Source organism: Arvicola amphibius, chromosome 9 (genome assembly GCF_903992535.2).
Source record: "Arvicola amphibius chromosome 9, mArvAmp1.2, whole genome shotgun sequence".
Classification (NCBI taxonomy): domain Eukaryota; kingdom Metazoa; phylum Chordata; class Mammalia; order Rodentia; family Cricetidae; genus Arvicola; species Arvicola amphibius.
The window spans coordinates 100,821,384-100,835,068 of NC_052055.2; the positions used below are offsets into that span (position 1 = coordinate 100,821,384).

General features: G+C 46.9%; 1 protein-coding gene across 1 annotated transcript in view; it reads right to left on the minus strand.

Annotated features, from left to right (window-relative positions):
- Nucleotides 1–9,090: 9,090 nt before the first annotated feature.
- Nucleotides 9,091–13,685, minus strand: part of Edar (ectodysplasin A receptor) — a 29,380-nt gene continuing 24,785 nt past the window's right edge. Inside the window, exons 10-11 of the mRNA XM_038344091.1 lie at nucleotides 12,541–12,601; nucleotides 9,091–9,413 (exon numbers count right to left, since the gene is read on the minus strand). Of these exons, the coding sequence (XP_038200019.1) occupies nucleotides 9,091–9,413; nucleotides 12,541–12,601 (384 nt within the window). The remainder of the gene's footprint in view (nucleotides 9,414–12,540; nucleotides 12,602–13,685) is intronic.

Genomic DNA, 13,685 nt, shown 5'->3' on the forward strand with positions numbered 1-13,685 from the left:
ATTAAAAGCCAACTTCTGCCTTCAGGAAGTCCAAACAACTGTCCAGGGCATTTGTATATACAGCTATCTTGCTTTCCTGTGGGAACACAGCCAGCACTGCCATCTGCTCATGCTCACCCTGCACCCAGCAGAGTCCTGAGGTCATTCAGGAAGCGCTTTACTTGTACCCGGTGGGCAGCGACAGAATGCACTCTGGTACTAAAGCACATAAGACTCCATGTGGCACACAGCACCTGTCTGTGCTCTATGCACTACCATACAATTCCTGAGCTTCGGGCAAGGGGCTGGAGGTTGAAACACACAGAGACACACACAGACGGAGAGACATAAACACGGACCTTTAGTCACTGGTAAGAAGCCCTTTATTCAATAGCACCATGGAAGCTTATATACCCATCAGTCAGGTGGGCCAACAGGTGAAAACCTTATCCTCTGATCCTCAAGGCCAAGGCAACACGTGCTTGTGAAGCAGAGCTGGTAAACAACTTTGACACAGCCTTTAGTAACTCCAATCAGAAGGAAAGTAAAGATCGCTAGCAGGGAAGAGCAGCTGGAGGCCAGGACTCCAAATGGTCCCAACAGCTCCAGAAGAATCCTTGGATTGCAGCTGCGGTGATTAGGCATTCGCAGCCCGTCAGGTCAAGTTGTATATTGAAGGGGGCAGTGTGTAAAGATGCGGGTGGGGTCTGGTCCCTTCTAGTCATGGCCCTGTGTCTTCTGATACAGGGAAATAAGCTCTTATGTTCTGCCAGTGAGCTGGACTTGCTGTGAAGGACCATTCTAAGAGTGGAGGAACGTTCCCCAAAGTCTATACCTTCCAGCCTGGATACTGGAACAAACTCAAGATCAAATGACCTGGATCCGAAGCGATAGCTCAGCAGTACAGTGGCATCAGGCTACTAACCAGGTAAAAAACAATCCAAAGCTCCACTGGTCACTCTCCCCAGGGCAAGCTACTCCCTTTGGAGTACTGGTCTACCTCTCTCTCAGTCCAGCCTCACCGCTCACCTTCATACCTGCCTCACATGGCCTGAGACTCCTGGGATCTGTCGTGATATCTCATTTGTGTTTTAATAAATAAAGCTTGCCTGAAGATCAGAGAGTAAAACAGCGACAATGGTCAGCCTCACAGACCAGGCAGCGGTGGCGCACACCTTTAATCCCAGTAGCCACACTAGCTAGCCATAGAAGCCAGGCAGCAGTGGTGCACACCTTTAATCCCAGCCCTAGAGAGGAGTATAAAATGGGAGGAGACAGCTCTCACACAGTCTCATTCTGAGATTCCTGGAGCCCGGATCGCCATTTCGGTCTGAGGTCAAGGTAAGAACCAGTGGCTGGCTGCTTTGTTTTTCTGATCTTCTGGTTGAATCCCAATATCTGTTTCTGGGTTTTTATTTTTTTTTGTTTTGTTTTTTGTTGTTGTTGTTGTTTTGTTTTTCGAGACAGAGTTTCTCTGTGGCTTTGGAGCCTGTCCTGGAACTAGCTCTTGTAGACCAGGCTGGCCTCGAACTCACAGAGATCCGTCTGCCTCTGCCTCCCGAGTGCTGGGATTAAAGGCGTGCGCCACCACCACCCGGCTTCTGGGTTTTTATTATTTGTGCTACAGGGTTCAATTTTTTTCCAAGACAGAGTTTCTATGTTATACGAGAGCCGCTTGTTGTTTCCTGGCTGCTCAGCCCCGAAATAATCACACAAAAACCATATTATTTGGAATACTGTTTGGCCAATAACTTAAGTGTATTTCTGGCTAACTCATATCTTAAATTAACCCATCTCCATTAATCTGGCTGTGGCTTACTGGGTAAAGTTCTGGTGTCTGTCTCTGGCAGGGCTATATGGTTTCTTTCTACTCTGCCCTCTTTCTCCCAACATTCAGCCTAGCTTTCCCTGCCTAGTTCTGTTCTGCCCTGCCATAGGCTCAAAACAGTTTTATTCATCAGTGGTAATCACAGAGGGGAATCCCACATTACCTCCCCTTTTCTGTTTAAATAAAAAGGTTTTAACTTTAACAAGTAAAATTGCATATAACAAAACAGGTATCAAGCAAGAATAACAATATTTATATCTACTTTATCTTTTATCATAACTAAGGAAAACTATAATTATATATTCTTCAACTCCATCAAAGACTCCAGGAGGATATAATATTACCTAAGCAAACAGGAAGTGTATTGTAAGCAACTTCCAAAACTCTAGAATTGGCAGAGACATCTCACTGCCTGAACAGTCACCCAAAGTTCTTCTGTATCATTGGGGCATCCATCTTCAGCCTATAGGCCCATAGTATCTGGCAGACTTTTCCATAAAACAAGAAATTTCAAAGACAGTTCTGCCTATATGGGCAGTTTTAGTCACTTTTTTCCTGTGTCCTGCAGAATGTCTGACAGACTCTTTCATGAAGCAGGAACCCTGAAGGACTGTCTCACCTTTAGGCAAGTTCAGCAGTCATTTTTTTGTGGGTCCTGCATGTCCAGTTCATACAGCATAACATCAAGCAGTCCAGGCAAGAGAAGTTTCTTGCCCAAATGGCAAACTCCATAAGGAGCCTCTTCAATGCCCATCATCCTCTTAAAGTAATTGGTGCTGCCTGGATCAAATGTGTCTCATGTCATGAAAAGTCCTAAGTTCTTAAAACATTTTAAATGTCATATTCTGTATTTGAATACATATTTGAAAGATTTGAAGAATACCTATCTAGCTGAAATATCTCTGTATATTTAGAAAACCTAAGTAATATGACTACACATTTGATGATTATCTATTAACTTATATTTCTTAATCATACATTATATTTTCCAATGAACTGTACAATTTGTATCAGCAGCTCAAGATCCACATCAATTCAAATCTCTATAGCACTATGCAGTCTTGGCTGTCCTGGAACTGACTGTTTAAACCAGGCTGGCTTTTGAACTCTGAGATCTGCTTGCTTCTGCCTTCAGAGTGCTGGGATTAAAGGCATGTGCTACCATGTCCACCTTGACCCTTGGGTTCTTTCAGTAAGAGCCTTAGCAAAGACTGGAGGAAGAAATGATGCAGTGGGTTTCTGAAATCCCTGCTTCCTGCTATGGGCTTGAAATCGTGGAGGGATAATGTGACTAAGCTGTGTAAGCCTGTCCCTGTCCCCACTGCTTAGTTAACCCGCAATCACGGGAAAGGCAAGGAAACCACGCCTCAACCTAAAAACACCTGAGAGATTCAGATTGGAGACCTGGGTGTTTCTCTTTTGCAAGACTGGTTTTTAGTGTTTGGTGTACTATGGACCAGGCTAAATGGACCTGGATCTGCAGCAGAATTCTGTCAGCTGCATCCCTGCTGTGGTTGGAATAGGAATTGTCTCGATGCTCAGTTCTCGGCTAGTTGTGCGGTTTTGGGAGGTGACAGGGCTTTAGAAGCTGGGATATACCTAGGGGAAGTAGGTCACCGAGGGAGATGGGCTGTCCTTAAAGTTATACCTGGCCTCTGTCCCTGTCTTGCATCCTTTCCAGTCTGTCGTAAGGAGAGCAGCCTCTGCCGTCCATTCCTGACTCCACGATGCTCTGCTTACGGATACACACGCAGCTATGCACTGAATCCTTTGAAACCCCGAGCCAAAATAAATTCTTCCTCTTAAGTCATTTATATTGGATACTTTAGCAATGATAAAAGTGAATGGGACAGTCCTCAGAGGGCAGCAGCCTCTCCAGGGACCTCCACTCTACTCATTCCGGGATCTAACATCTCCTGCAGCCGCCTGTGAACTACAGCCACACCTGAGGCCCTAGCCTGGTCCTGTCTGGCTGTGCTGGTTATGCTCTGTGGGACCGTGATGGATTGAGTATAACCTCCCTCTGCTTAGCAACCTTCTCCTGTCCCAGTGATCGCAGAGAGGAGGCCCCTTCTGCAACCATGCACAGCTAGCCGGAGCCCCTTTGCTCCCTAAGCACCGGTTTTGCTATGAGATGGAATTGAAGCTCTGAGCTCACTTTGACTTTTTTTTTCTTCATGTTTGAGAAGCTGTCCCCTCATCTGCCCTCCACGCTCTCTATTTTTGTGTGTTTCTTTGCTGTGCTTTGTTTAGCTGTCAGACATGTACTTTCCCCACTCTTCGCTTCCTGTCCCTCTCCTTCCTGGGGCAGACAGCTGCCTGACAGACGCCGTAGTTTAACATCGGCTCCAGAAGGAGCCTTTGTGTTTGATTTCTGTCCCCAGCAAGGTGGTACTACTGACTAGTTGAGAAAATGTACAGTGAGCCTAGTATGGCATACACCTTTAATTCCAATACTCAGGAGGCAGAGGCAGACGGATCTCTGTGAGTTCGAGGCCAACCTGGTCCCCATTGTGAGTTGCAGGCCAGCTATGACTACATAGTGACTTTGTCTTAAAAATAAACAAACTAACAAACAGTACCTTTAGAGTCAAAGGTATCAATATTTAATAGGAGCGAAATGAGAAGAGAAGCAGGAGAGTTAGAAGGATGGAGATAGCAGGGATGGTGTAGGGCAGGTGCACAGAGAACAGGACGGTCACAGGAGTCTGTGAGATACAGAGCCAGCAGCTGAGCAAGTAAAGTGGAAAAACTTCCAAGCAGTATACAGAAAATTAAATGTGCAGTAAGACAGCATGGAAGGCGTGCTGACAGTACCACTTCCTTGTAGGGGTGCTGCGTCCCCCCCACATTCAGTTGTCTTCTTATCTCCAGGTGGCACTGATGGCTGCCAGTCCCAGTAAACCAAGCCAGTTAAGTCCACTTCCTGCCACAATGGCCCAGTATGAGTCCCTTACCCTTAGTTATAGACTCGCCTCTGATACTTTGGGGCTCATAGCTGAAGCTTTCTGTGACTGAGTCTCTGAGGGGGCCAGAGCCATCCATTTATGTTTGCCTCTGTCTCTCTGGGAGGTCTCTTCCTGGTCAGCCTTCAGGAGGCTGAATCAAATTTGGCATGGCGCGTGTCAGGATCCCTGAGTTTGTCTGGGCCATGGCTATCATCACCAGGGCTAAGAATCCGAGCTCTGCCCCCTCCACCACGTCCTTCTCTGCTGCAGAAGTCTCACCTCTGTATCTGCCCCCAGTCAGAGTGGGGCACAGCCTCTCTCTCTCTCTGCCAGTCGAGGTGACAAACTGTCCTTAACCTAGCAGGGGCTGGTACCGCTGGACACTGACCTTGCTTCATCGGAGTCCATTTCTCTTGTCTTTAGCTCTTTGTTTATAGGAATAGAGAGTACTGCTTATTTTGATTCTAACTCTTGTCCTTTGTATCGCCATCATCAGAAGCAGATGTCAGTCTGCCATATTACCCAGAAGTGATAAACGCTAATGATCTCTTTTTAGTTATTTACCTTAAAGAAAGGTCTTATAGGCTACATTTGCCATAGAAATGTAATGTGTATATATAACTATTAGTTCTCTGGGTTTGGATGACTCAGACTAAGTAAATAATTTCAAACAAGGAATGCATATTGAAAGTATCTGTATTATTTATAGCTATAAAAATTCCCAAGAACCTGCTACATACCTGAAGCTTAGTAATCCATTTAACATAGTATGTGAACATTGGCGTAATAAAATGACAATTGTCTGGATACATGCAGACAGCTGAATGAAACCGTGTTAAACGAATCTAAGCAAGCCTGCAATGCTGTACACTCCCTTGGAATCCAGTAGCTCCTTAAAAGACTGAGCAGAAACTTTTCGGTAAAATATTCTGATTGGGGAATATTGTCTTAAGGTGTGTCGCTTTTGTTGATGCTGTGGGGCATTTGTTTAATGATGTAAAGATGTTGTTGGTTCTGTTTATGCCGCATTTGTTCACCTCTGTGAAGCTGTGATTGCCTGGCTAATCAAGAGCTGAACGGCCAGTAGCGAGGCAGGAGCAAGGACAGGTGGGGCTGGCAGGCAGAGAGGATAAATAGAAGGAGAAGCAAGAAAAGGGGGGAGCAAGAGAACGAGGAGAGGAGGACTTCTGAGGCCAGCCAGCCAGTCGCCCAGCCAGCCATGGAGCAAGAGTGAAGGTAATATATATGGAAGGAAAGGAAAAAGCCCAGAGGCAAAAGGTAGTCGGGATAATTTAAGAGACGCTAGCCAGAAATAAGTCAAGCTAAGGTTGGGTAGATAGAAGAAAGAATAAGACTGCATGAGTGGTTTATTTGGGAGCAGGGTGGTGGACCCCTCAAAAAGAGTAAAAGATGGCACAGCAAGCTCCTTTACACAAAAGGTGCCAGGCGTAGGGACTGCACACTCGTTAGTAGCCTGGCAGTCATCTGGGGGCTGGCGTCCCACCTAGGGCTTGTCGGGAGCGAAACTGCTAATCTGTTCACTGTCTCTGAGTCTGGGAGCTTGTGTTCACAGGGGTGGGGGTGGGGCTTAGCAGAATTGAAGGGTAATTTGCCTCTGCTGGAGATTCGTGCAGTCTCTAAGGCGTGCACTCTGACAAAGGGTCAGAACTGGGAGTGGTGTGGACAGAGGCTTCGGGTAGACTGGGGAGCTTCTGAGAACACAACAGGTTTTCCCGCAGGTAGCTGGGTAGTGAGGTCTGGCACCGTGTCCCTGGTCCAGGTCCACACAGCTGCAGTGCTCAAGACCCCCAGGCCCTACAGCCACTGCCCAGGCAAGTTGACCCCACCCATCCGTACTGACCCCAAAGCCAGACTGAGAAATGACTGTGCTCTAAGACACTGTATTTTGATAGTGACACGGTCATAGCAGGTAACACGCTGTTTAAAAGTAAATATGGAAAACGGTGCCCCGTGTTGTTTTTACATATTCCCCCCATATATATATATATATATATATATATCCCTGTTAGTGAACACCTCCCTGCTATATATTTTATATACTTTATTTATGGATGGCCACAAGCCCACAGTCTCCTCATACACAGTACAGTGACCACGACAGTCAGTTCTTCTCCATTCACAGCGCATCACTCATTAACAGCTCACACGGTACCAGTTTGTAGCCGCCTTTTTATTAACATGTTTATTGGGCTTATAAAAAAATATAATAAGTTATATAAACAGAATTACATAAAAATATTCACAATTATGACGTCACGGGCTCAAAGGGCCTCAGACCTAGCCTGGGCGTTTACTCAATACCTTTAAGTGCTGGAAAATAACGGTATAGTCTCCAGACGAAAATGGCAGCATGGAGTTCCAGCCTTGGTCAGTGAGGAACGTGATGGTCTTGCCGATTCTGATCTCTACAGCGTAGGCAAAGCTCACTGAAGCAGACCCTTCCTGGATTTATTGCCAAATAAAGTAAATGACAAGGGACGAGCTCCCCTAAATCGGCAAGCTCTGGGGGTCAACGAAACAATACGGATGCTGGCTGCCCTCAAGCCTTGAAATCTAACAGGGGAACCAAGGCCAGCCCACTCTGCCCACGGCAGCTGCCCATTCCTCACCAGAAAGACAGTCGGGAGGAGAGGAGCCTGCTGTCCTAGCCTCGCCCACTCATCACAGATGACATTTACAGTCTAATTAAGGGGAAGCTCAACATCATTACTGAAAACCGGCGGGGGGGGGGTGGGGTGGGGGAGGTAAAGGGCACGGCAGGATCTCGAAGAGGAATTAAAAGGATAATTACGCAGACTATTTAACTTGCAGGATACAGCAAATACCTTCTTTTAAAAAAAAAAATCACAAACGGACACAGTCAAATGATCATATTATATTAAATATTCACGACCTAATTATGGTCCTCTCACAGTATATTCTGTATTCCGTGGCGGGAAATTGCTGCATGGTTTTAAACGTACAACTGATTCCCACCCCAAAAGCTTTTGTTCAGTCCTATGACTTGTAATTTAAAAACAAAACAAAACAAAAAAAGCAAACCCACATCTTTCTCAACCAGAGGCTTTATTGTAATTTAACTATCATTACAGCCAACACTTCAGGAGGGAGCCCAGCAGCCAGCTGGGCATTAACCCCCTGGCAGGAAAGCTCCCCTCAATTCCTTTTCTTGGCAGTTACAGGTGAAATAAGAGAATCTGCCAAGAACAATGCTCCTTTAGAAGCTCCCTCGCTGTAAATGCTCTGTCCCACAATTGCCCTTACACGAGAATCCCTGATAGAAGTTCCCCTTTTACTCTCTGTGTGGCTGCCCACACTGTATCTACCCCACGGAGGTCCCCTTGGCCTCTCCTGTCCTGCCTCCACTTTCTTTTGCTCACCTGAGCCTTAACTTTCCTGACCACAGATATGAAGACCAAGCTCTCGTTTGCAGAAGAGAAGCTCAGGCTGGGGGATGACACCACCAGGGCCAGAGGATGACACCCCAGCTCTGTACCGCACCTCAGGCTCCACCATCCCTCGCTGGCCCAGGATGCTGTCTGGACTCACACAAGCCTCATTCGTGAATCCCGGCTACTCCCGCAGTCTAGAATCGGGCATGGTCAAACTCCTAGGAAGTCGTCATCTCCTTTTCTAGAGAGAACGCACCCATTTGAAGGACAACAATCTGACACACTGCAACAGCTCTGTCTGTGAGTGATGCTGGAGGCCAAATCTGTCCACACTTCTGTTGGGCTGGGCAGACATGCCTTGTGCGGCAGTGACATCCCCCCCCCCCCCCAAGCTCTTCCACTAGTGACTGCAAGGCTTGCATCGTTGTGGGTGACTGCAAACACAGGTCAAGCCATCCCTGAAGCCATAGAGCACCCCAACAGACTGCTCCGTCTGCAGCAATGGAGGAAGTGGGACGTCTGTACTTTGTACGTTTGTCTGTGCTAAAACCTTCAAGCTATTCTCTTCATAAAGATGCTCCCATTTCTCAACTTCACGAGACGCTGTCACCCTTCTCGGAATTATTGCTACATTTTCTTAGTATCCCTTCATTTAGCCTGTTTGATGTTCTGGTGATGTGATTGTAGCATGCCCTCTGTCTCCCACCAAGTGTCCCCTGACAGACAGGATCGGGTTCTTCACCAGCATCATGCCCACATGTCCATCTGAGTGATCAGCAGGCTCCTTAGGTCCCCCTAAGGAATACAGTGACCCACCAGGAAAAGCCTTGAGTTTTGGCAGTCCGATGGCATCACTCACAGCTTGCAGTGGCCTCATTGGATCCCCAGCGGGTCCCAGGGAGGACAGTTCAAGGCACACTCCTCAGGAAGCAGCTGGGGGCGGGGAGGCAGGTGGCACAACGCCAGCCCACTCCAGTATGTCTGCACACAAGGACTCCACCGCATCCAGCCGCTCGATCTGCACCAGCTTTGTGAGCAGCTCCGGGATGCTGTAGCCCGCGGTGCTGATGCGGTCAAAGAGCTGCATGCCGTCAGTCATGCCCCCGATCTCGTCCCGCTTCAGTCCAAAGCTCTCGGCAAGGTGGCGCCACGTTTTCACCAAAGCTTTCTCAGAGTTGTATGTGGAGCTGAGCATTCGGCTTGTCTTCTCAAGGCAATCAAATGGCAACTCTGTGGGGCTGAGACCTAGGAGAGGGATGGGCGCAATTACATGTCTCAAACCATGTTACATGTCTCAAACCATGTTACATGTCTCAAAGCAGTCAAGGGGCGCTCAGCATTAAACGTCTTCCAAGTGTTTAAAGGAATTAACGTACGCTCTGAGTAGTCTCTTCCAGAAAATAGAAAAGAAGGAACTATTCCCGATCTGACACCAAAATTTCTAACAAAATATTAACAGAGTTCAACAATAGAACAAAGCATTATGGACTATGAAAAGTAACATTTATTCTCAGGGTATAATTCTGGTTCTAGCTTTTAAAAATGAATGTGACTTTCTGGATCTAATCTACATGGGAAGTAGAAAAAGACAAGATCTCTTGAGTAAATTGGGAGCTTGGGGACCATGGGAGAGGGTAGAAGTGGGGAGGGGAGAAGAAGGGAGGAGAACAGAGAAAAGTATATAGCTCAATAAAAACAATTTAAAAAAACTCAAGCAAATTAAAAAAATACTAAATGAATGTTCTAACACATGCTTCTTGGTAAACACAGTTCATAGGGTTAAAATTTAAATGACATCATGCCAAAGCAGTGAAGACAGAAAAGAGAAGAGTGCACACAGGTTAGAAAGGAAAGAATCAAACGCCGTGTGTGCAGATATGACTGCCTATGTAGAAATTTCCAAGGATACTAAAAACTCCCATGACACTGGCATACACAGCAACCCGGATGACTCTCTACTGAATTATGGAGAGACCAGCTAATCACTGAGTGTGTGCTCCATGATTCAACTTACAATAATATTTTTAAATGTATATCTTACATATATGGGTGTTTTGCCTACCAGTATGTGTAGTGCACACAGAGGCCAGAAGGGGGCGACGTATCTTCTGGAAATGGTTGTAAGCGGCTATGTAGGTGTTGGGAATTCTCTGGAAGAGCAGCCAGCGTTCTTAACCACTGAGCCATCTCTCCGGCCCTCAATTTGACTTTTTTAAAAAAAATATTTATATTATGTATACAATGTTCTGTCTGTGTGCATGCCTGCAGGTCAGAAGAGGGCACCAGACCCCATTACAGATGGTTGTGAGCCACCATGTGGTTGCTGGAAATTGAACTCAGGACCTTTGGAAGAGCAGGCAATGCTCTTAACCTCTGAGCCATCTCTCCAGCCCCCCAATTTGACTTTTTTTTTTGTTTGTTTTTCGAGACAAAATTACAGCAATAGAAATAGTGGTTGATGGGGCTGCAGGTGTGGGTTTGGGGAGCAAGGAAAGCCCCTGTGGTGGTGGTGGAAGGGGTCACCATCTACTGTATCAACATCTTGATCATGGCTTTTATGGGGCTATGAGCTGTCAGCATCAGGAGAAGCTAGGAGACGATCACCCGGGCTTTGCTCTATTACCTCTTAGCCCCAAATGGTAAGAACACCACAAGCTGGGTGTGGCGGCACACACCTTTAATCCCAGCAGCCAGGAAGCAGAAGCAGGCAGATCTCTGTGAGTTCTAGGACAGCCAGTGCTGTTACACAGAGAAGCTCTGTCTTGGCGGGGGGTGGGTGGAGTGTGGAGAGGAAGAATACCACAATGAAAGCCTTTAAAAGAACTGGAGGACTCTGGTGTCTGGGGTTCACCCCATATTAACCATGTTGGGATCTTAGGGAAGGCAGGGTGGCTCAAGAGGCAGAGGTAGTGAGTATTAAGGTCTTCGTGTGATTCCAATGGTCTGGGGAGCCAAACCATGCTGGCCCGAGGGCCTCAGCCTTGGCTGTGTCTTATTACTGTGGCATTAAGAAGGACTTGTGCCTAAGCTGCCAAGGAGCACCTGAGGGCACAGGCTTGAAGATTCCACCCCGCAGGACCTACTGGAGGGCTCTTCTTATGGTTAAAGCTCTAAATCAATCCAAAAGTCACAGTCCCATGGGTTTGGTCTTTCAAAACTAAGACATTCTTTGGAACAGACAAGAGCTTTGGGGGTGCTGGAATGTAACTCCTGGACCATATTCTTCTGGGCAGCCAACAGCACCCACCATGCCAAGCTTGATTAAGTAGGCTGACCAGGCATGTACTTATGGAGCCTTGCCATGTTTCTGAAGGCAGCCAAGAAGAATTCTTGGCCCTGGAGTTCCTGCTCAGTGGTTACTTCTGGCCAAAGAGAACATCTAACCAGCCTGTCCCAGCTCAGGGCCTGCACTTCTCCCTCATGGGACAAGAGTGGCAGGCAGTATGTGACCCTCTCCAGGCAAACAGTTCAACCAGACCAGGGTGTGCGGAGGGATGCCAGCAAGGCGGGAGGCAGGAAAGTCCCCTGACATCAGCAGTGAGGGGTTTATTTTCAGGGTGAAGAGAAGTTAATTTGGGGCTTGGGTTTTGTAGCATCCAGGAGGATTACAGACTGGACTCTCTATGGTTCTTACTCTCCTGCTTTTTGCCTGCCCACTGCAGGCTGTTTGACCTTGCGTGGCTGCTCTGGAAGGAGGGAAGAACCCTCCAAGGCCAGGCCAGTGTGCCTTGTGAAACAGCTTCTAGGCACAGCCACAACCTGCATGGTGATGCTGTCAATGACAGAAAACACTGGTTCCATAGTACACCTACTGATGCCCCGACCATTTTAGCTTATGACGGTATACTCCATATTGACACAGGGACAAATCTCATGCCCATGTGTTTCTTAGACTGCATCCTCATTGGCACTGACTACTAAATGTCATCGGTCACTTCCTTGATGACAATACCGGTGTGGACACAAGCCGCTGGGAGTCTCTTCTCCTGTGACGACAGCATTATGGGGTGCTTTAGCCTAAGCCAGGAACCAAACTCCCTTCCCCCCCCCCCCCCCACATCACAAGTCGGTTCACTTGGCCATTCTGGTGGGGGCCTGACCACCTCCATCAGATGTGGATGACTGTCCCCAGTTCTTCACACAGGGGCCTGGCACTGGGGGCTATCATCTCAGGGAAGTATATCCCGAATGGCTTTTTTGTCTTTTGCTTGTTTAAGATAGAGTCTCACCATGTAGCCCTAGCAGGCCTGGAACTGCTACGTAGACCAGGCTGGCCTCAAATTCACAGAGATCCGCCTGCCTCTGCCTCTTAAGCTCTGGGATTAAAGACGTGCACTGCCATATACATCTCTGAATGGTTCTCTATCCTTACCTTCAACAACACCACACACGTTGGCATATACATCCAATATCTTTTTCCTTCGGCTTTGAATCTATAAAGAACAATGAAGAGAATGTTCGTCTTTAGAAAGGGAAAAGACGGTAGCAAAGCCTCAAGTCTTCCCTTTGCACTGGCTTGGCCGTGATGACTAGGTATATCTGCTGTGCCAAGGTGGAAGCAACCCAAACATACCAGAAGGAAGAATGTCCCTAGGGTTTCCATGTAGATAGCCTCTGTGCACAACAGAGGTGCTGCTTGGGTTTAAAGGCACACCAGTGTTAGAGCTGTCATCATTGTGTTGAGAAGGTTGGCAATGACGACCCCAGTTGCCCACCAGGGCAGCCATGCATGCAGTGGCTAACAGAGCTATGGAACGCTCTCTTTACCAGGGCAGGGAGCTCAGGGCTAAGAAGGGCAATGAGTGGCCCTGGGTGAAAAGAACAGGCCTGTGGCAGGCAGCATGGTCTCTAGATTCTTTTAGCAAGATCACTATGCCTAGAGTGAAGTATCCTGCAGGGCCAGCCTGATCCAGGATCCTTGCAGGACCTTTCTCTACTACCAACCATGTTGCCACATGGTTTGGTTGGGCTGCCTGAGGCACAGACGCAAAAAGGAATATATGCCAGAGCCTGAGAGCACACCCTGTGTCACAGGCATTCCAAAGTAGCTTGCTTTAGTGATAAAACCCTCGGGACAATTTGTACAAGTGAGTCTATTGCTATATAAGAACAGCGTCTGTGTGTCATGTGTGTGTGTGTGTGTATGCATGCACGTGTGTTTACATATATAACATCATTTCTTGTTTTTAGAACCCTTAAAGGATATCAAAGTCTGTGGTCGCTCAAGACTATTATGTAAAATGTCTATTTGCATAGATCCTATTCACATCATCCACTACACTTTAAATCATCTTCAAATTATTTCTAATAATATTGCACTGCATGGTTTAGAGATTAATGACAATAAGAAGTGTGCATGGTTAGCACAGGCACAGTTTTCTTTTTATCTATGCTTAGTTGACACATGGATTCAGAACCCACAAATTGTTACACATTGTGTGTGTAACTACTTAGAAATGCACAGTATGTTTTTGGAAAGTTTTTCTTTTCCTGTTTTCTGACATTTGCATTGATTTT